This window comes from Amphiura filiformis, chromosome 8, assembly GCF_039555335.1.
Source record: "Amphiura filiformis chromosome 8, Afil_fr2py, whole genome shotgun sequence".
NCBI classification, from domain to species: domain Eukaryota; kingdom Metazoa; phylum Echinodermata; class Ophiuroidea; order Amphilepidida; family Amphiuridae; genus Amphiura; species Amphiura filiformis.
The window spans coordinates 67049365-67072558 of NC_092635.1; the positions used below are offsets into that span (position 1 = coordinate 67049365).

The window sequence follows — 23194 nt, forward strand, 5'->3', positions numbered from 1 at the left end:
GTTTGCTCAAACACAGCTGTGCCATCTAGTCTCAACTTGTTAATTCTTCCTTTTTGCTTTATCTGTGTAAAAGTTGCATTATTACAGTGGCTAATTTAGCAAAACTTATTATGGAATCGTATACATGGTATACATAGAGAGGGAATCAAACCTACACATAGAGGTGTTAGAGCTGGCCTACAGGCAAAACAGAGACACAAGACCAGTAGAATTAAGCAAGAGCGGGGTTCTTCTTCTTCTTTTAACACTTCTGAGAACACTCTCCTCCTCAATGTTTTTCACTGGAATGCTCGGTCCATTAGGAATAAGACTACAACCTGTTCTGATTATGTATTGGAATGCAACGCAGACATACTATTTATAACGGAAACCTGGCTAAATGCTGAATCAGATCAAGTGGCTATTGGGGAACTTACCCCACCAGGCTACAGTTTTATAAATTGTCCCCGCCGCACAAGCAACCATGGTGGCATAGGCGTTCTATACAGGGATGCACTTAGACTACGTATAATTCCAACAGTTTTCCACTCCGTATCATTTGAGCATGCTTTGATATGTGACTCCAGCAGGAAGATATATTATGTTGTTATCTATAGGGCTTCACCATCACCCGAAAAAATAGACTAAAAACCTCACAATTTCTCTCTGAATATGAGGAATTCTTACAGTACATCAACGCATATGGCAACAAGGTTGTAATATTTGGTGACTTTAACGAGCATTTAGACACCCCTTGTAAATCTGACGTCCGTCAGTTTTTATCATCTATTGAGGGGGCCGGTTTTCAACAACATATTACCGGTCCTACGCACATTCACGGTCATACCCTCGACCTGATCATGTCTCGCCCTGCTGAAAATCTTGTGAAAGACTGTGAAGTTGGTCCCAGGTTTACATCCGACCACCATTTCATCTCCTGTCAAGTTAACACCAAAAGACCAGTAGATCAGAAGGAAACCAAAACTTCCAGAAATTTTCGCAGCATCGATCCACAAGCATTCAGTGAAGATTTTAACTCAACTTTTAGTTCACTAACAATGTCTTTCAAATGTGCAGAAACATTAATTAAATCGTATAATAAAGCAATTAATGTCACTCTAGACAGCCACGCCCCATCTTCAACTAGGGTTTGTAATACTAGATTACGCCAACCATGGTATAACTCTAGTATACATGAAGCACGTAGAGTACGTCGTAAACTAGAGAAAAAGTGGCGTAAAACAGGTTTAGAGGTGCAACATCAGCTATACCTTGATCAAAACAAGGTTGTCAATTCCATGATTGAACAGGCTAAGAAAGATTACATAAAGGACAAATTACAGACTTCAGACACTAAATCCATCTTTAGAACAATCAATGGCCTCTTAAATAATAACAATAAAACCTTACCAGCTCACGACTCAGCTGAGTCACTGAGTGGTGAGTTTTCTTTGTTTTTCAAAGAAAAGGTTGAGAAGGTTCATGAAGGTATTGTAAATGAACAGTGTAATTCTAGTAGTACAGGTTCTATCTCTGTATGTAGTCAGAAAGAAGTGTCATGTAAACTGTCTCAATTTAATGTATTAAGTGAGTGTGATGTAACCAAAATCATCAAAGGGTTAACAGCAAAGAGTAGCATTTTAGATCCCATCCCAACTTGGTATTTGAAACAAAATTTGTCAACCTTTGTACCTTGTATAACATCTATAGTTAATATGTCAATTTCTACAGGTGAATTTCCCGACTTTCTGAAGAGTGCTGTGATCACTCCAATCATCAAGAAGCCCTCACTCATTCCTGATGAATTGAAACACTATCGTTCCGTGTCGAGTCTACCATTTCTCTCAAAAGTTATTGAGAAACATGTTGTCAATTCCATCACTGACCATATGATTACCAATGGTTTAGGAGAGCCACTCCGATCAGCCTACTGACAACAACATAGTACGGAAACCGCCTTGTTGAAGTCAAGAATGATATTATGAACTCCATCCATAACCAGCAGGGCGTGTTTCTCGTGCTCTTAGACCTTAGTGCCGCATTCGACACTGTAGATCATGGGATTCTTTTCAGCAGGATGGAATGTGAGATTGGCTTAGCAGACACATCACTCAAATGGTTGAAGTCGTTCCTTCAATGGCAGGACATCGCGAGTATGCATCAATGGTGCTCTCTCTGGAGAGCAAGTCATGAGATATGGACTACCTCAAGGTTCAACTGTTGGTCCACTGTCCTTCAGTGTATATACCATCCCCATTGGCAAGATCATCAGCAAACATGGCTTGAGTTACCACCAGTACGCAGATGACATACAACTATACACCAGTTTTGACCCTACAAGTTCCACATCAATCCAGTCTGCCCTCTCCACACTTACTCAGTGTATTTGTGAAATACGATCTTGGATGACGGGCAATATGCTAAAACTGAACAATGAGAAAACAGAACTTTTTGTTGCCATTTCTCCTCATAATAAAGTTTATATGCCTCCAGTCACAATTCAAGTTGGTCCTGATATTATTCAACCTTCTGAATCCGTTCGCAATCTTGGCATCATTTTTGACACACATATGTCCATGTCAAATCATATATCATCTCTCTGTGCTAGTGTGACTTATCATCTAAGAAACATCTCACGTATCCGCCGTTATCTGGACTTTGATACATGCAATCATGCCGTCCGATTGTTGTGGTAACGTAAAGAGACCTTTTATTACGTGAACTCTGACCTTACATGAATATACAATATAGGCATGGGCGATATCATAAACATCGTACTCGATACCATAACATCCCTTTTTTTCTCAAAAAAAAAAAAAAAGAAAAAAAAGTGCTCACTTTCTTTTGGGTGAGACTGGCAATAACACTTGAAACTTTTGCCAGAAACAAAATTTCACTTGCATGATTTTATGCAAAATTTTAGCTTTCTTTTAAGTAAAGTCAAATAGTCCTTGGCAGAATGTATCTCAATGCTTCTTGTTTTGGATACATTTTAACAACTTTCAAAACTTCTTGTTTTGGAATTTGGATACACTTTAACAACTCTCAAAACTTCTTGTTTTGGAATTTGGATACACTTGAACAACTTTCAAAACTTCTTGTTTTGGAATTTGGATACACTTGAACAACTCTCAAAACTTCTTGTTTTGGAATTTGGATACACTTGAACAACTTTCAAAACTTCTTGTTTTGGAATTTGGATACGCTTGAACAACTTTCAAAACTTCTTGTTTTGATTTGTGCTAGAAACATAAATGTTTAAATGTCAATGTGCTTTCATTGACTACATGCAGTTATTCTCTTATTGTACATAGTCTTTAAGATGTTCCGGTGGCCGCAACCTGCGGCCTGCCCTTGTGCAGTAATTGTCCTTTGCTGTGTGCGTTTTCAACGTGTCGTCTTTCGCTGTTTGTGTATGCGTTTTCGACGTGTCGTCTTTCGCTGTTTGTGTCTGCGTTTTCGACGTGTCGTCTTTCGCTGTTTGTGTATGCGTTTTCGACGTGTCGTCTTTCGCTGTCGTTTTCAACGTGTTGTCTGTCGTTGTCTTTGTTGTTTTGTGATCGTTATCAGTCTTTTTCTTTTTCAGTGGCAGTTTGGGTATGACTAGAGGCGGATTTTCTTGCGTTTTGCGAAGATGCACTCTATTGCGCCTGTAGCTCCCTTTCTCTGTTTCCACTAGGTATGATCTTTCGTCCAGACGTTCAGAGACAACTGCTTTCTCCCAGGTTCTGTTGCCGCGTACTAATGGCTTCATACGGACAACGTCACCTGTTGCCAAGGGTTTCAAATCCTTTGCTGATTTATTGAAATGTTCAGCTTGTTTGTCTTGTTTTTTCTTGATATTGTCTTTCTCATTCACAACTCTTGGCTGTAGGAGATTGGCAGATGTTGGCAGCAGCGTTCGCGTACGTCGGCTCATCAGACGTTGTGCGGGGCTTGTTGTAAGACCTTGCGAAGGTGTGTTTCGGTGATCAAGGAGAGCAAGATACTGGTCTGTTCCTGCTTTTGCAGACTTGGTCAGGATTCGCTTCGCTGTCTTGACAGCGGATTCGGCTTTGCCATTGGCTTGGCTGTTGCCTGGGGAAGATGTTAAATGTTCAAAGTCCCAATCGTGTGCGAACTTCCTGAAAGTTTCTGCTGTGTACTGCGGGCCATTGTCACTGACCACTTGAGTTGGGCATCCATATCTGGCAAAATGCCCTTTGAGTTTCTTGAATACTGTGCTACTTGAGGTGTCAGTTAGAGGGTCTATTTCCCAGAAATTGCTAGAGTAGTCCACAGTTACCAGAAAGTCATTTCCATTCCATGAAAACAGATCAGTACCAACACGTTCCCATGGTCTGGATGGTGTTTCATGATTCATGAGAGTCTCTTTCTGCTGGCTGCTCTCATAAGTGCGACAAATATCGCAAGTTGCGATGTACTGCTTGATTTCGCTAGACATTCCCGGCCAGAAGATACATTCGCGTGCGCGACGCAGACAACCGTCAACACCCAGATGCGAAGAGTGTAGTTTCAGCTTCATGTCACTCCGTAGTTTCTGTGGAATGACCACTCTGTTTCCCTTAAACACCAATCCATCTTGCACAACAAGCTCTTCTCTGAAGCTGAAGTATGGTGTCAATTGTTCTGGCATTGAAGTCTCGCGGTTCTCTGGCCATCCGTTCATGATTGTTTCTTTGAGGAGTTGCAGCGACTCATCTTGTTCCGTTTCTTTGCGGATTTGCTCAAGACGATCCTCGCGTATCGGCAAGTAGCTTACGACATTCACTTCTTCGAAATCGTGGCTATCTTGGGGTGTGTTGCTGATGAACGCTCTGGAGAGAGTGTCAGCGAGGTACATGAATTTGCCTGCTTGGTGGGTAATGTCAAAGTCATATTTCTGTAAGCGAAGCATCATGCCCTGTAGTCTCTTGGGGGCTTTTACGAGGGGCTTTTTGACGATGACTTCCAAAGGCTTATGGTCACTGATGACTCTGGTATGGCGACCAAAAGTATACTGGTGAAAGTGTTCGAGAGAGAAAACGACGGCTAGCATTTCCTTCTCGATGGAGGCATATCTGGATTCAGTGTCCGTAATTGCGCGGCTGGCGTACGCTATGGGGCGTTCGTTTTGCAGCAATGCGGCCCCGAGGCCTTTGCCGCTCGCGTCACACTGAATTGTTAGTTCTTTGGCTGGGTCATAATAGGCTAACACTGGTGCAGCAGTTACAAGAGTCTTTACGCGATCCAGTGCTTCCTGCTGTGCGTGTGTCCAGTGCCATGGGACATCAGGTCTAGCTAGTTGGCGTATTGGCTCCAGCGTGTCTGACAGACTTGGTAAATATCTGCTCAAATAGTTGACAAATCCAACTAAGCGCTGCACACCCTGTGCGTCTGTGGGTGTCGGCATGTTCAGAACTGCTTCAACTTTATCTGGGTCAGCTCGCAGTCCGTGGTTTGTCACTCTGTGTCCCAGAAATGGAATGTCTGTGGTTCTGAACACTGACTTGCTTTTGTTCATCTTGATGTCTAGCGCTGTGCAGCGTTCCAGAAGGCTCTTAAGATTTGCATCGTGGTTCTTGAGTGCGGTTACATCATCGTCACCTGTACCATATACGACAATGTCATCTGCCACACAGATTACACCGGGTAATCCTTCCAGTGCAGCATGTAGGCGACTTTGAAAGATTTCTGATGATATGCAGAGACCAAATGGGAGACGGCGCCATCTATACCTGCCGAAGGGTGTGTTGAAGCATGTCAACAGTGACGACTCGTCATCCAAACTTAACTGCCAGAATGCGTTGCTGAGGTCCAGCTTGGAGAAAAGTTTTGCTTGTGCTAGGTCAGGGAGTATATCATCCAGAGTAGGTAGCTGGTAGTGCACACGTTTAAGTGCTTCATTCAGGGGTCGCGGGTCAATGCACACGCGTAAGCTACCATTCTTCTTTTCCGCAACTACAAGCTGACTAACCCACTGTGCTGGCTCTTCAGGCGGAACTGGCGCGATTACTTGCTTTTCCACGAGATCATTAAGTTCTTTCTTAACTCTTGCTTTCATTGCGTGCGGTAAACGACGAGGCGGCAGAATAGACGACTCTACGCTGGCATCAGTCTCGAGATGCACTTCACCGGGAATACTACCAAGCTGACCATCAAAGACGCTTGCATAATTGTCTTCAGGTTTCAGTACCGGTGCTTGTACTGCTGAGACTGTACTGTCAAACTGATCATGGTTCACAGTTATCAAACCCATTTGTTGACACGATACGCGCCTGAGCAATGGCTGCAGCCCAGGTGTGTCAACCACCTTAAACTCTACAGAGTATTTGCGTTGGTTTTTGGATTGCGTAATTTTAGTCTGCATTTGCCTGTTGCGGTCAGCGTGGTCTTATTCCACATGCGTAGCGTAGTCTCTTGATTGACAATCATTTGCGCTGTTTCATTGTCAATATGCTGTCGTGGGAGGATATTGCACTCCGCACCATTATCTAACTGGAATGCGACTGTGGTTTTGTCATTAATTAACATGTCAGCCAGATCCATGTTAGATTTGACACTATTTACATGTACATTCACCATGGAGATGTATTCTGTACTACTAGAATCACTATCATATTCATAACTATTCTGGTTAATTGCATTTACTTTTTTCTTACTAGTAGTACCTGCTGCATAGGGCTTATCCAAGGCTTGTTTGCACATTTTGGCAAAGTGATCTTTCAAGCCACACTTTTTACATGTTTTACCAAGGGCGGGGCACACACTTTTATCTCTAATGTGTTTGTTACCGCAATACCAGCAGTCTCCCTCTGGGCCTAGCCTTTTAGCTGTTGCTTGATTTCTAGGTTTTGGCTTTGTGCCAGAAGATTTTCTGAAATTTCTGGCAACTTTGTTGATGGCTGTGGGTGCTACGGATTCTTTAAAAGCTTTTGCTTGAGTTTCTGCTGCTTCACACGATTTGCAAATGCTAATGGCTTTGGCCAGGGTGAGACCGCGTTCTTGCAATAATAATTTCCTGGCATCATCCTTCAGGATTCCTAACACAATTCTGTCGCGTATTAGCGAATCTGTAAGAGGTTCAAAACTACAAGTCTTGGCCAAAACTCGTAAGGAAGCTAAATATGTCTCAAAATTTTCATCAGCTTTCTGCACGCGCTGATTGAAAATATAACGCTCATAGGTTTCATTCACTTCGCCTATGGCGTATGCATGGAAATGCTGAAGGATGCTTGCCAGATCCCTAGAATTTTCCTTAAGTTCAAAGCTATTATAGATCTTAAGCCCTTGTGGACCAATTACATTTAGAAACATGGCTGTTTGATAGTCCGCTGGCTGTTTGTTTAGTCGCGAGACGATAACATAATTGTCCCAAGCTTGCTTCCACAGTTTCCAATCATCTATGATCCCGTTGGAAATAGTGGGCTGCGCTGGCGGTTTGACACCACCGATCATCTTCACTGCATCACCGGCAGCTGCCCCATCGCCAGCTTCATTCGCGTCCGGCATTTTGTGCTGCTAAATACCGAGATTTCCTCAAAAATTTGCTGCTTTTTTCGAGGAAAATTAACCACCGCGTGCCTCCATGTTGTGGTAACGTAAAGAGACCTTTTATTACGTGAACTCTGACCTTACATGAATATACAATATAGGCATGGGCGATATCATAAACATCGTACTCGATACCATAACACCGATCATTAGTGCTTTCAAGATTAGACTACGGAAACGCCCTTCTCATAGGAACAAATGTCACAGACATTGCCAGACTTCAACGCCTTCAGAATTGGTCAGCTAAGTTGATATTCTGTGCTAACAAGTATGATCACGCAACTCCTTTCCTGAACGAACTTCACTGGTTGCCGGTTAAGGAACGTATCACATTTAAGATCCTCCTTTACGTGTTCAAATGCATCAATGGAATTGCACCGGCATATCTTTCATCTTGCCTAGCCTTATACTGCCCAGTCCGGAGAGGGTTACGCTCATCTTCTGATATAACTCGCTTGGTTGAACATAGAATCCAGAATAGGACACTGAAATCTGCCGCTAGCAAGTCATTCTTTTACACAGCTCCGTCATTGTGGAATAAGTTACCCATTGCCATTCGCACTGCCAACTCACTTCCATCATTCAAGAAGGCTTTAAAATCACATTTGTATCATTAATCATGTTATTATGATCTCATGCATTTTGCTATCTTTATTGTATATATTTTGTTTCACATTTGCATTATTGTATTTTTCATTGTTGCTTGTTGCGCCGTGGTCTATATGAAATGGCGCATTATAAATGCCTAATGTATGTATATGTATATGTATGTATGTATATATACCATTGCAACAACATTACAATTCATGCATAAGAGATTAAACTGGTTGGGCAACATTCAAATATACGATGTGATCTTATTTGCATGTTCAGGCAAAGTTCTGAAAAAGTTAAATATTTTCCGACTTTTTCAAAACTGTTAATGCCGACTTATGCATCCTCTTGATACGGACACTCATAATTATCTATTTTATACCAAAGTTGAGATGTTAGGACTCCATTGCGTCAGGCTATCAAGAGATAGAGTCTGGGGTATAAGTGGTTTAGGAGAGTGACGTTTTCCACCATGCCCGTAATAGCACAGAAAAAAATCGCTGTTTAAAAGATGATTGCTGTTTAGTTACGGTTGTACACTATCCTGTAATAAGTTGAAAAACGTTGCTTAAAAAAGAAAGCTATTTTGTTAAACGCGCACTATTCAAAAGGTAAAATATAGTAATACATGTGAGTTTCGACAAGATATTTGGTGCATACGCACCAATATGGACCTCTCGCCAAGGGAATTATCAGTTACTGACATTTTCAAATTGACGTATAAGCGACGTATATTTTATTGTTAAGCATTGGAGATATACCAAAGTTGAGATGTTAGGACTCCATTGCGTCAGGCTATCAAGAGATTAGAGTCTGGGGTATAAGTGGTTTAGGAGAGTGACGTTTTCCACCATGCCCGTAATAGCACAGAAAAAAATCGCTGTTTAAAAGATGATTGCTGTTTAGTTACGGTTGTACACTATCCTGTAATAAGTTGAAAAAAGATAAATAAAAAAGAAAGCTATTTTGTTAAACGCGCACTATTCAAAAGGTAAAATATAGTAATACATGTGAGTTTCGATAAGATATTTGGTGCATACGCACCAATATGGACCTCTCGCCAAGGGAATTATCAGTTACTGACATTTTCAAATTGACGTATAAGCGACGTATATTTTATTGTTAAGCATTGGAGAAATTGCTAAACCTGACAATAGGGACCCAGAATTTACGATTTTTATTATAACTTGGGAAAGAAAACAAAAGATACGGTTCTGGTCCATACGTTTGGAGGTGGAGGTTATGACACCAGTTTTGGGGTGTTTTTTTTGTTTGTTTTGCTTATTGTTTCTTTCTTCTTTTTTTTTGGTTTGTTTTTTGTCATTCATTTTACACCAACCTGGGGTAGTCCATACAGGACCAACGCAATATTTAGCCCCATAATCAACGCCGTCAGGCGTTGGTCCTTACAAATCCGTTCGCTACCCCCAGCAGTGCACCCTCATTATAATAAACAGTGACCAAAACCAAACCAGTCGATAAGTTACGTCATGAATCCAAATATGGGAAATAGTCCCGCCCATCATTCGGGCCATCATTCAACCGCATCTATTACATAACTGGGACTCTCAAGTCATCTCAAGTACTTGGTATCCCAATCGATTGATTTTGATAATGCAATCAAAGCAATACAAACTTTTGAGGTCGCTTACCAGTGCATATCTACTATTTTCCATGACCAGTGTAAATCGGGCTGGTATGAATTAAATGAAAGTTTTTTGTTCCTATATCAGTGCAGAGATAATGTAGGCCTAATCAGTGTTAACAAAAAGTCATTTGTATGATTCTAGGTTTGTTTTCTTTTTTTATTTAATATTGTCACATTTGTCGATAGGCCTAACCGTGATACCATTAAAAAAGCTAAAAGAACATCAATTCTACACACCGTTTATTTGGAACTGAACTTTGATTTATTAAAGTCACAATGTACGATCTTATAATATGAATTTGGTTAATTTTTTTCAAACCTGATTTTATGGCATATTTGTAATGTATACACATGTCACAACTAGCTACAACTTGCATTTAAATGGAATCAGCCAAAGTTGTTGTGTTTGTAGGTAAACAGAGCAAAGTTCGACATAAAGTCATAATTCAAGAATTATGACTTTATAGAACTGCGTGTTAAACGGCCAAAATAACAAACAGTGTTTACCTCGTTATTTCAGTTCAAAATGGACAGAAGCCATTCCCGATAATTAGGGCCTATTACTGGTATTATTTCAGCATTTTGAATATATAATGACAAATTAAAAATTTGAAGAAATCGTACATTAACCCTTTAACACCAAACTGGAAATAACAGAGTGAGTAAAATAAAATAAAAGGCGATACCACTCGCAAGTAGGCCTACTGTTGAATGTGTTGATATTTCAAATGCATGTGAAAAAAAAGGAACGGAAAAAATCACAGTATATTTCTTTAATCCCGAAGGCATGAAAGGGCCTGTGATTACTATTTGAATTTAGGGTTTTGATTTAAACTATTTTACTATCAAATCTTAAAAAAAAAACATGGTCTTCTCGTTTTAACCGAGGGGCATGGGATTCATCACTTTTAACTACGTCATTCACGGACGGAGCTGAGGCAACGGCTCTCCGCTCCGTTGATAGTAATACTTTCCTGGTCTTTGTTTCATTTCAAAGTTACAAACAACTAAAGACAAGACAAGACAAAATTTTAAAAAGTGCACTGCTTTCATCGTTTTTCAATTTTTGGCAGCCGTCTGTTTGTATGAGGCGAGGTCCAAAAAAGGAACACTGCAAAATCTAAATGTTTATAGGCCTAATTTGCCATATTTGGAAGAGATACAGTACTTAAAAAGCTAAGGGAACGTTCATAAATACTTGGGGGCTGGAAAATTTTGATATAGGTATGTCAAAACTTTTTTGACCCCCAACACATGTTAAACTTTTAGAACCACTTTTTTTGGATCCTTTTTTTGTATACACCAAAATATTTTGTACCCCCACACCAAAATTACTAAAAACACCCGTTTTAGGCCTAGGGCCTACTTATGAATTCCAAGGGGTCATAGGTCAAAAACCATAGGTCGCAGAAAAATGCTATGATTGACGTTTTTGATCCAAACATCCATCTTAGTAAACTGATACACTTTGCAAGATGTATAATGTCAATTTTCAAAAAAATTCTATATAAACACTTGTTCTTTTGGTCAAAACTGAACAAAAATCACCAAAAATGCCATTTTACCCATAAATTAAATGTATTGAATAAAGCGATGGTCTTTTTTTGCCTTATTCCAGGGTCCTAAAATAATGGAGAAAATTTGAACATCATTAAATGAAGAGTTTGGTTCCAAAAGGCATTAAGTCCAAAGACTGTTTTGTGGGATTTTTATTTGAAAATATTGAGTAGCAGTAACCTTGCCACTCTAATAACATTGGCGTAGTAGAATATATAGTTATACATGTAACAATAATATTTTGGCAAATAATTGCAAATCCCTTTAACTTCCCACGTGCGAAGAAGAAAAGGGCATCAAGTGCAATGGCAGCCATTTTAAAACCTTGGATTTGACAATTTTAGGGGACAAATCTATTATTGAAAGAATACAAGCCAGATGTGCAAACATATCCATTCCAATCGTTAAATGTCATTTAAACTTTAGAATGTAAAAATATTCCAGCAAAATGTTACACAAGACAGCTATTGAACTAATGCCTTTTGAAACAAACTCTTGAAATATTGTGTTAGTAAAGAAAGTGAATAGACCTACCTCACTTTAATAGGAATTGGACTAAACTACAAATCAAGTAAATGACTACATTTAATGGCGATGTCGACATTTTAAAGAAAATTAACACAAATTGGCGCTGACTGGAAAATAAAGCTCTTCCCATATCCTGTCGGAAAACCATGTCCATGTAAAATTTAGTTTATTCGAAGCATGCAAAATAGCGGCGTCATCCATTTTTATAGTATTGTAAAACAAATAATAATAACTGAGGCCTAACGATAAAATGAAACGATGGCCACCCCCCCCCCCCCAAAAAAAACCTGTATAATGTGCGCAACCTACAAAGTGAAGAACTTGAAAAAGAACATTTCAGCCCGAGTCACGGGTCAAATAATCGCCAAGTATCTTCTTAACCATTGATTTATATGGGACAGGAATAGAGGTTATCCATGCTCTATAAGCCGCATGTCCTATCAACGACTGCTATACCTTGTTTAGGACATTCTAAAGAAGTACCTGCTGCATGTGCAACCATGACTGTTTCAAAATAGCCCGCCAAAGTCATGCAGGTAACTCCGAGGTCGTGCATTGAATTAGTTTGAATGACGAATACTACGGGAACCAGTGCCTTTTGTTAGAAGTCACACATGAGTGAAGTGGATAACCTCTATTATCAAAAGTCCCGGGGAAAATCTTCAATAGTTTCCCAATTGAAGAGGACATAGATAAATTGAATGAATGAATGAATGGACATGATTATCGATATTGTTACGCAATAGTGGTGTTAGATCCAAAGCTGGAAGCTAGTAGTTGGCAGGTGGAAGGCAAGTCTAATCTGATTGGCTAAATATCGTCAGTAGCTGTCAGTAGGCGTGGTTAGTCAGTTTGACATTTCCCTTGACTTTCCAAGGGAGGATATGTCGGATCTATAAGGACCAACGCCTGACGGCGTTGATTATAGTACTAAATATTGCGTTGGTCCTGTATGGACTAACCTGGGGTCAAACTAGACACTATTGACCCACCAATCCCAGGATCATACAGATGTGTTGCAAAAGAAGCTTGACACACAAGGGTTGATGATAGCTCCAACTTGGTCACCGTTTCAATATTACACAGCACTTCAAAACGGCAACAATGCTGATGAAGTTTTAACTGGTCTTGATCTGATGAATTTCTTTATGTTATGGATAATCTACGGACCTAATGAATTTATTCAAGGACTTGTGGAAAGTTGTTGAAATGTTTCGGGCTAAGATTTTTAATAACATTCAAAAAATATGTCATTCGGAAAACTGTTTTACAGGCGGACAGACTTCAAATAGTGTCGATCGGTGGGTAATTTTTTTCTGAAGATATTTTGCAAACATAATATTGAAAACAAATCAAAATTTCAATAAAAAACAACCAAATTTTGGACACAAAACGGGGCCGATTTTACATTAGTAAAATTATAACAGTTGTTGTACTGCACCGGCTAAAGAAGCCTTCCTGTCGCCTTATAGTTACATACTCTGTCAGCAACCTGACTACCGCTTCCTCTGACATTATGAAAAGAAACCATGGTACTAAAGGAGACAGCACCTCAGAAATTGCTGTTGAATTGCGAGATATATGACGAACACAACTGCTGATTAGGCCAAAAAAAAAAGGTTTGTCTCAAAGCTTGCGCGCACGTTTGTAAAATCGCACGATTTGACAAAAAAGAAATGCGGAAATTTTTTTATATCAAAAAAACCCATTTTTTTATAGTTTTTTCCAGAAAAAATCGGCGAATATCAGACTTTTTCTCAAAATACCATGAAAAAGTCGGGAATAAAAAAAATCGCATTTCGCATTTGTTTTAAATTTCTCGTGAGCTTTGAGACAAACCGTTTTTTTTTGGCCTTAGAGACTCAGAATTAAAGATGCACAGATTAATTAATAAATAGCACTATGCCATTGTTGTTAATGATACTAACTAATTCGGTGTGAAACAAGTTTACTTGTACCATACCTGTGAACAGTCTGGTTTCCTATCGCAGACACGTTGCGGTGGTATGCATCGTCCTTCGGCGCATCGGAAATAGCCATTTGGACACGCAATGTTTGGAGGTGGACAATTCCGCTCATCGTCACCCGAATAGCAATCACGTTTACCGTCACATTTCAGTCGCTGACAAAAAACAAACAAAAAAACGGGAAAATTGCATGGAAAGAAACTAAATGCACAATGCGAAAAAAACCGGAAAAAAAACCCCCACACGACACAGATATGTAAACAAATACTACCAGTAGCCATTAAACAAGCTTCTATATGGCTAATTCAGCAGATAAATGTAGTAGGGAATGGAGATTTAAACGGCAAGTACGTTAAAGTATACTTTTGCAGAAGGAAATGGTGCAAGGAATCCAGCAGATTAATATAAGCAATTTTTGGTCAAAAAGCGCCAAATTTGGTTTTCCATGCCAATTTTTTTCGTTCACTACAACCAATTACACTACAAATTTCCAAATTGATGAAAACTATATATTAATTTTTCTCAAAATTTGAATTTTTTTAATTTTTGAATAAAATATGGGTAAAAATAATCAACATTTGAATTTTTCTTTCATATCAAATAAAATTTGGCATATTTTAAAGAATGAAATTAGTATAATGTCCTAATTCGAATACTGTATAATAAACTGGCCTTAAAAACAATTTTTTCACAAGGTCATATCTTAAAATCCTGTCAATAAAAATGAACCAAAATTGCACACAGGATTACTTCAATACTCTACTCTAAACACTGGTAAGTAACCAAACAGTTATCCAACTGAGACGGCAGTAAAATGCTCTGACATAAAAAAAAAGCTTCATTAACGACATTCACACGCCCAAAAGTTGGCACCCAACACAAGAAATCTATGAGTAACTGGAATAGTGTGGAACAAGACCTGTTTCTTGAAGAAAGTGTGTGAAAAGCAGAAGCAGCTTTGTTCCACAATATTCCACTTACTCTTTGGAAATAACCATATGTATAAGGATCTTGCACACATTCTCACAGATTTCTATTACTGGGGGCAAATTATTCGCCTGTGAATGTGTCAGTGCATTTTGCTGTTGTGTCAGTTTGCTTGGTCACTGACATGTATTTAGAGTAGGGTATTGAAGTAATCCTTTGTGAAAAAAAGTTTTATTTTTGAAGCCAGTTTATATTTCGTTTAGAAGGAGTGAACAAACACGTGGTGAATTGTGGTAACCACAACCGAATGTATGTACATGTACTTGTACTATACACGCTTGTTTTTTTATATCAAAACCACCGGAGCAATACAACTCAAAATTAGAAACACATTGCTTAAAGGGTAGGTCTCAATGCAAGATGGGAAACAGAACATGAACAAATAGGACATGCCCCTTTAATACACAATTATAGTTTGATCAGCTATAACGGCAGGTATATGAAAAGTAGACCACGTCAAGAGTGATATAGTTACCTGCCTAGTCTATAATCCACTTGACATCATTGTTTATCAACAAAGGCAAGGGACTAGTCTATCGATGTACTTGAACGAACCGCTACACTGTGCAATGGCTTTCTTGTACTATATATGAAATGTGGTGGGCGATTTAAAATGCATGTGCCCTGAGCAAACTACGATGCGTGCGCACACTGCAGGGCAAAGAATAGTGGAAATTGCCATAATTCGCGCGCATACTGCCGGGCAATGACGTCACATATCAAGTGGTCTATATTTGACGTATTAAAGAAAGTAGCCAAATTATATAACTTGAATTAATAATTCGCGATGCTTCATGCGAGGTATCTCTAGACGGTTCTCGAAATACGATATACACCAGGAACAAGAAGAAACCGGTAGGTTATAGTCATCCTTGCTGTTCAACAACCTGATAATTTTGGATTATTCTGAAATATACATTTTGTTAATTGTACTTTGCTTTCTCATTTGACCCCGTGCTCGTGAAAATCGAACAAGAATTGACCAAGATATAAGACCAATTGCCTTCAAACCGTCAATTCCAACGATTTTCAATGTGAACGCTTCGTTGTATTGCACACAAGCACCACGGGCCAATCAATAAAGCACATAATGCAAAACGCACAATTGAATCGTTACAATTATTGTAACTTTTGATTTTGGGGTTTAAGGGGGTACTACACCCATTGATTTTTTTTGCATTTTGTGAAGAAATTTAAGAGAGTTTATCCCATAGACTCAGATGGTAGGTGGAAGATGGGGGTCAGCAAATTTTGTTCATATTTTGTGAATCAAACATGTGTCCATGAGTATTTACAGTGGAGGTGTTAAAAATTTTTGAGGACCCCCCACTGGGTGATACTGGGCCCCCCTCAAATTGACCCCCATGATTGCCTTCTCAGACACAAAAACTTTGAAATAAGCACCAACTTTTGACTAGAGCCACGTAATAACGCGCATCTGCAGACATTTTATTTATACTTCACAGTAATTATACACATTTTGTCTCGACATAACAATTAAAAATTCTTTGGACAACATTTGGGTTGTTCCATTTTCAGAGAGGGTGTAATGGCCTTTTCAGCAATTGTATAAATGTGAAAAATCCTAATTTTGAAGCCAAGTTTGCAAGATGATTATGAGAGTTCCTCAATATTTTTGTCAAAGTTATTTACTTGTTGGATAAAGTAGATGTAGGTTAAACAATTGAGCAAATAAAAATCATGGAGACTTTTTCCGTTTTAAAATGAGCACATCTTACTTTATGCTCTTTTTCAGAAAAGTGCAAAATTGCGATATTTTCATGCTAAACTCAGGTTCGGTGATTTTCGCTTGAAAATGAAATTTGATGAAAAGGGAGCCTATAAGAAGTAAACAACAGCAACAACACTATTACATAATACATTGGGGCCTAAATTGTGTTAAATAAATGCTTAGACCAGGACTATTCCATAATTAGTTGGGGGTCAGTATAACTTTCGATGTGCTGATTTAAAAATAACTTTTTTGCATCATGCTTTATGCACCCTCAAATGAATATTAGGACCTACAACAATTATTTCCTATCACTATGTAGTGAACAACAAAGACAATAATATATTGGAACACTACATTGATCAAGTAGGGGTGTTATTGTGTTAAACATAAAAATGCTTATCTATCTATGATTCTCGATTTTTGAAATACCAATCATGCTGCTGATATTAAATGGATTTTGGGGTTTGTATTCAGGGTCATTTGATGGTCAATAAACTAGTATACTGCTCTCTTTCATCTAAGTGACCTCTGTCTATTAAGGGGGTGCAGACCACCAAATAACCTCTCCATCATAGTGAAAAGCATGTAAAAATCAACATTTTTAAGCGACAATTCTACCACGCATGACAATATTTTTCATTTTTACGTCATCATTAGCTGTATTAAATAAAGCCTAATTTTTCACTTAAGCTCCAATTTTGTCTATCTTTACAGGTTTAGATTTTATTAACAAATGTTAGAAAGTGATGGTGCTATTTCAACACCGAAACTAGCACTAAAACTGGCTCTGTTAGCAGTTATTCGGAGAGGGCCTACTTTTCTTTTGAAAACGAATTCGCCATTGCCATGGCAACTGCCTTCTCTTTGAAATATCATAATACATGTAGCTTAAAATTAAAGAATCCATGTGTATCAATAATATACTTATAAAGTGTAATGCAACAAGTTGCTCATAATGAAGAAAATGGGTCAATATGGGGTCAAACTGCCCAAAATTCAAAGATCATAGATTATTGGGGAATTTCCCTTAAATATTAGTATATATGGCCATTGCCATGGCAACTGCCTTCCCTTTGAAATCTCCTAATACATGTAGCTTAAAATTAAAGAATCCATGTATAAAGTGTAATACAAATTGCTCAAAATGAAGAAAATGGGTCAATTTGGGGTCAAACTGCCCAAAATTCAAAGGTCATAGGTCACAGAAAAATGTTGTTGCTGTCATCTGGGATGAGGGAGGCAACAAAAGTTGGTATATTGGGTTTTACCGTGATGATAATGGGGACGAAACGCGGGGGGGGGGACAAAACCTTCGAGTGGATCACCTGATGCGCGTTGGTACCGATACCGGAGATGAAATTTAGCAGCGACCACACGGCACTGATGATATCTAGGACACTATCATGCAGCAGATTGAGATTTTGCATGTGACAGTTATCAGCTTATCAGAAAAGAAAATGTATTACCCCTGATACTGATGATGATGGAATTTGTCAACTGCCTTCTTTTTTAAGTATCCTAGCTCACAATCAAAGAAGCCTAAGAATCATAATCAGTAATATAAAGTGTAATACAAATTTTTGTAATGAAAGAAATTGCTAGAAATGTGAAAACAGTAAAATCCATTAAACTATCAAAATTGTATAAAAAGTCTGCAGTGCAAAAATATAATCTACATTTTTTACTAAATGTTGTTTGTCATACAAACTTTTGTAATGCAGGAAATTGCTAAAAATTTGAATAGGCATACAATAAAAGCCATTCTTAGTCAGTGGGAGTGGTTCTAGTTCGTATACACATTTTTGATTGGACAATCGCAAGATTTCGGGTGCCGTTTATCAGGCCGTAGACGACCCCACGTCATCATGCGTCTTGATAATGCCTTACACGCTTGTAGAGGTGCGCGTATGTATCGCGATGTATGCGTAGACTAGTGCGGAATACGCGACGCGCTAGCAGTACGCGCAACAGAATACGTGAAGTTGTAAACAAGTTTCGTTCATTTTATAATGAGGGAGTTTTTATGACGGTAACTTAGTTTTTGCTTTAAAAAATTGTTTACAGTTATTAAAATAATATTTAACTGACTAAGAATGAGAATAAACGATAGGAATTTTTATTTTGCCTATCCTCTACCTATGATAGACGACAGGCAGGTCCAATATTTTTATCGTAGTGGATACCGGCTGCGCCGGCATCCACTACTCAAAATATTGGACCTGCCTGTCGTCTATCACACGGTAGAGGATAGGCAAAATAAAATTCTATCGTTTATTCTCTAATTCTTAGTCAGTGGGAGTGGTCTATTAGTAGACACATAATCTGATTGGACAATCGCATGATTTTGGGTGTCGTCTATCAGGCGGTAGACGACCCCACGTCATCATGAGTGTTGATAACGCGTAACACGCTCATAGAGGTGCGCGTATGTATCGCGTTGTATGCGTAGACGCAGGTCGGAATACTCGCACGCTCTCGCACACGCACCTATGATCGTAGTGGATATCGTAGTGGATATCGTGGTGGATACCGGCTGCGCCGGCATCCACTACTCAAAATATTGGACCTGCCTGTCGTCTATCACACGGTAGAGGATAGGCAAACTAAAAATTCCTATCGTTTATTCTCTAATTAAACTATCAAAATTGTATAAAAGTCTGCAGTGCAAAAATCTACAGTCTATTTCGTTTTTCCAATTAATATTGTTATGTAATGTTTAACCTGTTGTCTAGCTTTTCCTATGAGGTCTACGGGCCTGGTTCAAAATTGGGTTAAAAAGGGTGCATTGGGCCAGAAATGGTCGTAACTCAACATATGAAGATTTGAGACTACTTCTAACTGCATAAATAGATTGATTTGCCTATAAAACGTAGACTAGACACCAGAACCAAATAAAAAGTTTTGGCTAAAAATGTGACTTTCAGGGGAAAATGCGGCCATTTTGGATTTTTGCCGTGCACATTCTTTTTTGAAATCCAGGCTTAACTTTTTGTAATTTCATGTCGAGATAGGCCTTGGTCAAATAGAACATACAAAAAACCTTATCCCGAAGCAAAACAAAACAAGACCCATTTAGCCCACTCCTAGTATTAAGATCCACCCCAGGTTATTAGGATTTTTTGGGGTATGGGGCCCTACTAGGCTAGTTCCTATAGCTAAAGTACTGATGCATGTGAAATGATTAAGAATCAGAATAGGAGCTTGTGATTTTCATAACAATCATAATACCACTAACATGTATGAATAGGAGCTTGTGACATGAGGTAGGAGCTCATATTCAAGGAGCATTATCTACTGGCGATTTATCCAATATGCTGTAAGAGAACACCTACCCTGTACATGATTTGTATGCTTAAATGTGATTCTTAACCCCTCAATGCAATGACTGACTATTGGCTCAAGAAAAGGGACTGCTACAGTGAAAATATCTTACATTTGATGTTGGTGTTGTATACAGCATCATTATACCAATGCCACATATTGGGAAAATCCATGTTTGTGTTTTATGAAAATTAAATAAGTCTCCATGATTTTTATTGCATTATATAAATGGCCTATGTACAGAGGTTCTCTCCTGTAATGAACAATTTGAGAAAGATTGAGGAACTCCTACAATGACGTCACAAAGTAGAGGGATATTTCACTTTTTTGCAAAAGTTGTAAAATGTGAAATATGGGCCCACACCCCTGTTCATAAATGGAACATCCCAATATAAACATTTGTTGTTTTATATTTTTTTATAAAGATAAAGGATGAAAGATGGTGTGTAGAAAATTTTACTTTTATAGATGCGTGTCTTAGGTGCCAAAAATTTGTTCAAAAATGGTATAAAACGGCATTTTACAAGTCAGGGAAATACGTGTTAGGGGGGCATATTTTAGGGGGTCCCATATTTCCCAGGAGGGGGCATAGCAGATTTTTTTAATACTGATTATTATGAACACTTATCCAAACCTATTATATTGCCAAAATATGGTTGAAATTTGCTGACCCCCATCTTCCACCTTTTTCCCATGGCATCTGTATTTCTCAGATAATATCTCTTAAAAACAAAATTGGACAAAGTGGTATGCAAAATGAAGGGGCAATTCTTCTCGTTTTATTGGTGGCATCGGTATCAACGTAGCTTACATGCTTTTAAAAGTAGAAGCCAAAAGGTGGTACATCACTGATGATTTAAATTCACTTCATTTTGGAAAGCTTACTATCAACGGATTTCGTTAAAATTTTGGATATGTGTTGCTAACACATTAGGGAAATAAAGTTGATATGTAAAATGGGAATAAGTGAATCCTGATTTCTTTTATGACTTTATGAACTTGGTGCTCCACAAAAATCAAAAAAAGGAACTGGTTAAAATGCTTCTATTTTCAATGTTGAGCTATATTTTGTATTTTTAACTTGCGACATTATTTCACAGAAACTTAATTAAGCCATAGGTAACAGGTTACCACAACCATACTACAGCAATGTTGAAAAAATTGTATTTCTTGTCACCTATACCGCCATATTGGGTAGTTTTCCGTAAGCTTAACTTTTGTGATTTTGGTAACTATTTTATATTTATTTGTGAAATCCATCTCAACTAGGCATTCTAAATTGTACTCACCATTTACATCCCAAGGTATATTAGTATATCCACCTTGCACTTCTCGATATACATCGTATATCCAGTTAAAGACAGAATATCAAAATTATGCCTCATTATGATATCACAGACTCTCACATGTGTATTCAAAATTGATGCTTAAATTTGACCTGAACCAATTGACCTATAACCTGACATGTATACGGTGACCTAATAGCCTTTTCTTCTCCTAACAACACATTATAGTATTAAATTGACTAATGACTATGCATCCAGTGTTTATTTAATTTATTCAGTGTTAATATTAACTGTTATTTTGCATGCACCACTGGATTTTCTATAGAGAGTATAACAAAGGATTGAATGTATTCTATTCATGTACCCTACTTGAACATGTTGAATGGAATAAATTATGGTTTGTTATGAAACATCCTAGTCTGAGTTACTAGGATACAGTAAACAAAAAATATATAGGGCTAAAATGATTTACTAAAATGGTTTAAAAACACTTTGTATGTAGATATATTTTATAAGTTCAGGACATGAGGTGATGAACATATTTATGTACTTTATAAATTTGCAAGAAAAAAAAAGAAGAGGAGTACTGATGATAATCAGGGTATTATTCCCCCTTGAGGCGCATATCTTGATCAATTCTTCTCCATTTTCACGAACAGGGTGTCAAATGAAAAAGTAAAGTCCATTTAACAAAATGTATAATTATTTTAAGAATAATTAAATATTATCTGATTATTGAACAGCAAAGATGACTATAACTGACGAGTTTCTTTTTGTGTCTAGTGTATATGATATAGGATTATCATGGTTCAACTGTCAATTATTGATGAAATAAACCTCTTTTTAATAAGTACTTTCAAGGATTTGAAAGTCCACTCAATCTCAAGGTCAAATATCATGACTTTAAGAAGTCCAAAATTTGGGTCACCGTAATTTTGGGGGGGGGGTGCATCTTTAAAGGCCTATAACTCAAAAACAAGTCTGGCGACTAGTTCCGGGTTTTGTTAGAGCTAGTCACATATTATAATACATAACAGCGAAATGGTGCAAGGAATCAAGCAGATTAATATAAGCAATTTTTGGTCAAAAAGCGCCAAATTTGGTTTTCCATGCCAATTTTTTTCGTTCACTACAACCAATTACACTACAAATTTCCAAATTGATGAAAACTATATATTAATTTTTCTCAAAATTTGAATTTTTTTAATTTTTGAATAAAATATGGGTAAAAATAATCAACATTTGAATTTTTCTTTTCATATCAAATAAAATTTGGCATATTTTAAAGAATGAAATTAGTATAATGTCCTAATTCGAATACTGTATAATAAACTGGCCTTAAAAACAATTTTTTTCACAAGGTCATATCTTAAAATCCTGTCAATAAAAATGAACCAAAATTGCACACAGGATTACTTCAATACTCTACTCTAAACACTGGTAAGTAACCAAACAGTTATCCAACTGAGACGGCAGTAAAATGCTCTGACATAAAAAAAAAAGCTTCATTAACGACATTCACACGCCCAAAAGTTGGCACCCAACACAAGAAATCTATGAGTAACTGGAATAGTGTGGAACAAGACCTGTTTCTTGAAGAAAGTGTGTGAAAAGCAGAAGCAGCTTTGTTCCACAATATTCCACTTACTCTTTGGAAATAACCATATGTATAAGGATCTTGCACACATTCTCACAGATTTCTATTACTGGGGGCAAATTATTCGCCTGTGAATGTGTCAGTGCATTTTGCTGTTGTGTCAGTTTGCTTGGTCACTGACATGTATTTAGAGTAGGGTATTGAAGTAATCCTTTGTGAAAAAAAGTTTATTTTTGAAGCCAGTTTATATTTCGTTTAGAAGGAGTGAACAAACACGTGGTGAATTGTGGTAACCACAACCGAATGTATGTACATGTACTTGTACTATACACGCTTGTTTTTTATATCAAAACCACCGGAGCAATACAACTCAAAATTAGAAACATATTGCTTAAAGGGTAGGTCTCAATGCAAGATGGAAAACAGAACATGAACAAATAGGACATGCCCCTTTAATACACA

General features: G+C 37.9%; 1 protein-coding gene across 1 annotated transcript in view; it reads right to left on the bottom strand.

Annotated features, from left to right (window-relative positions):
• Positions 1 to 23194, bottom strand: part of LOC140159678 (uncharacterized) — a 66185-nt gene that overhangs the window by 28008 nt on the left and 14983 nt on the right. The window contains exon 7 of the mRNA XM_072183173.1: positions 13803 to 13961. Coding sequence (XP_072039274.1) covers positions 13803 to 13961 — 159 coding nt within the window. The remainder of the gene's footprint in view (positions 1 to 13802; positions 13962 to 23194) is intronic.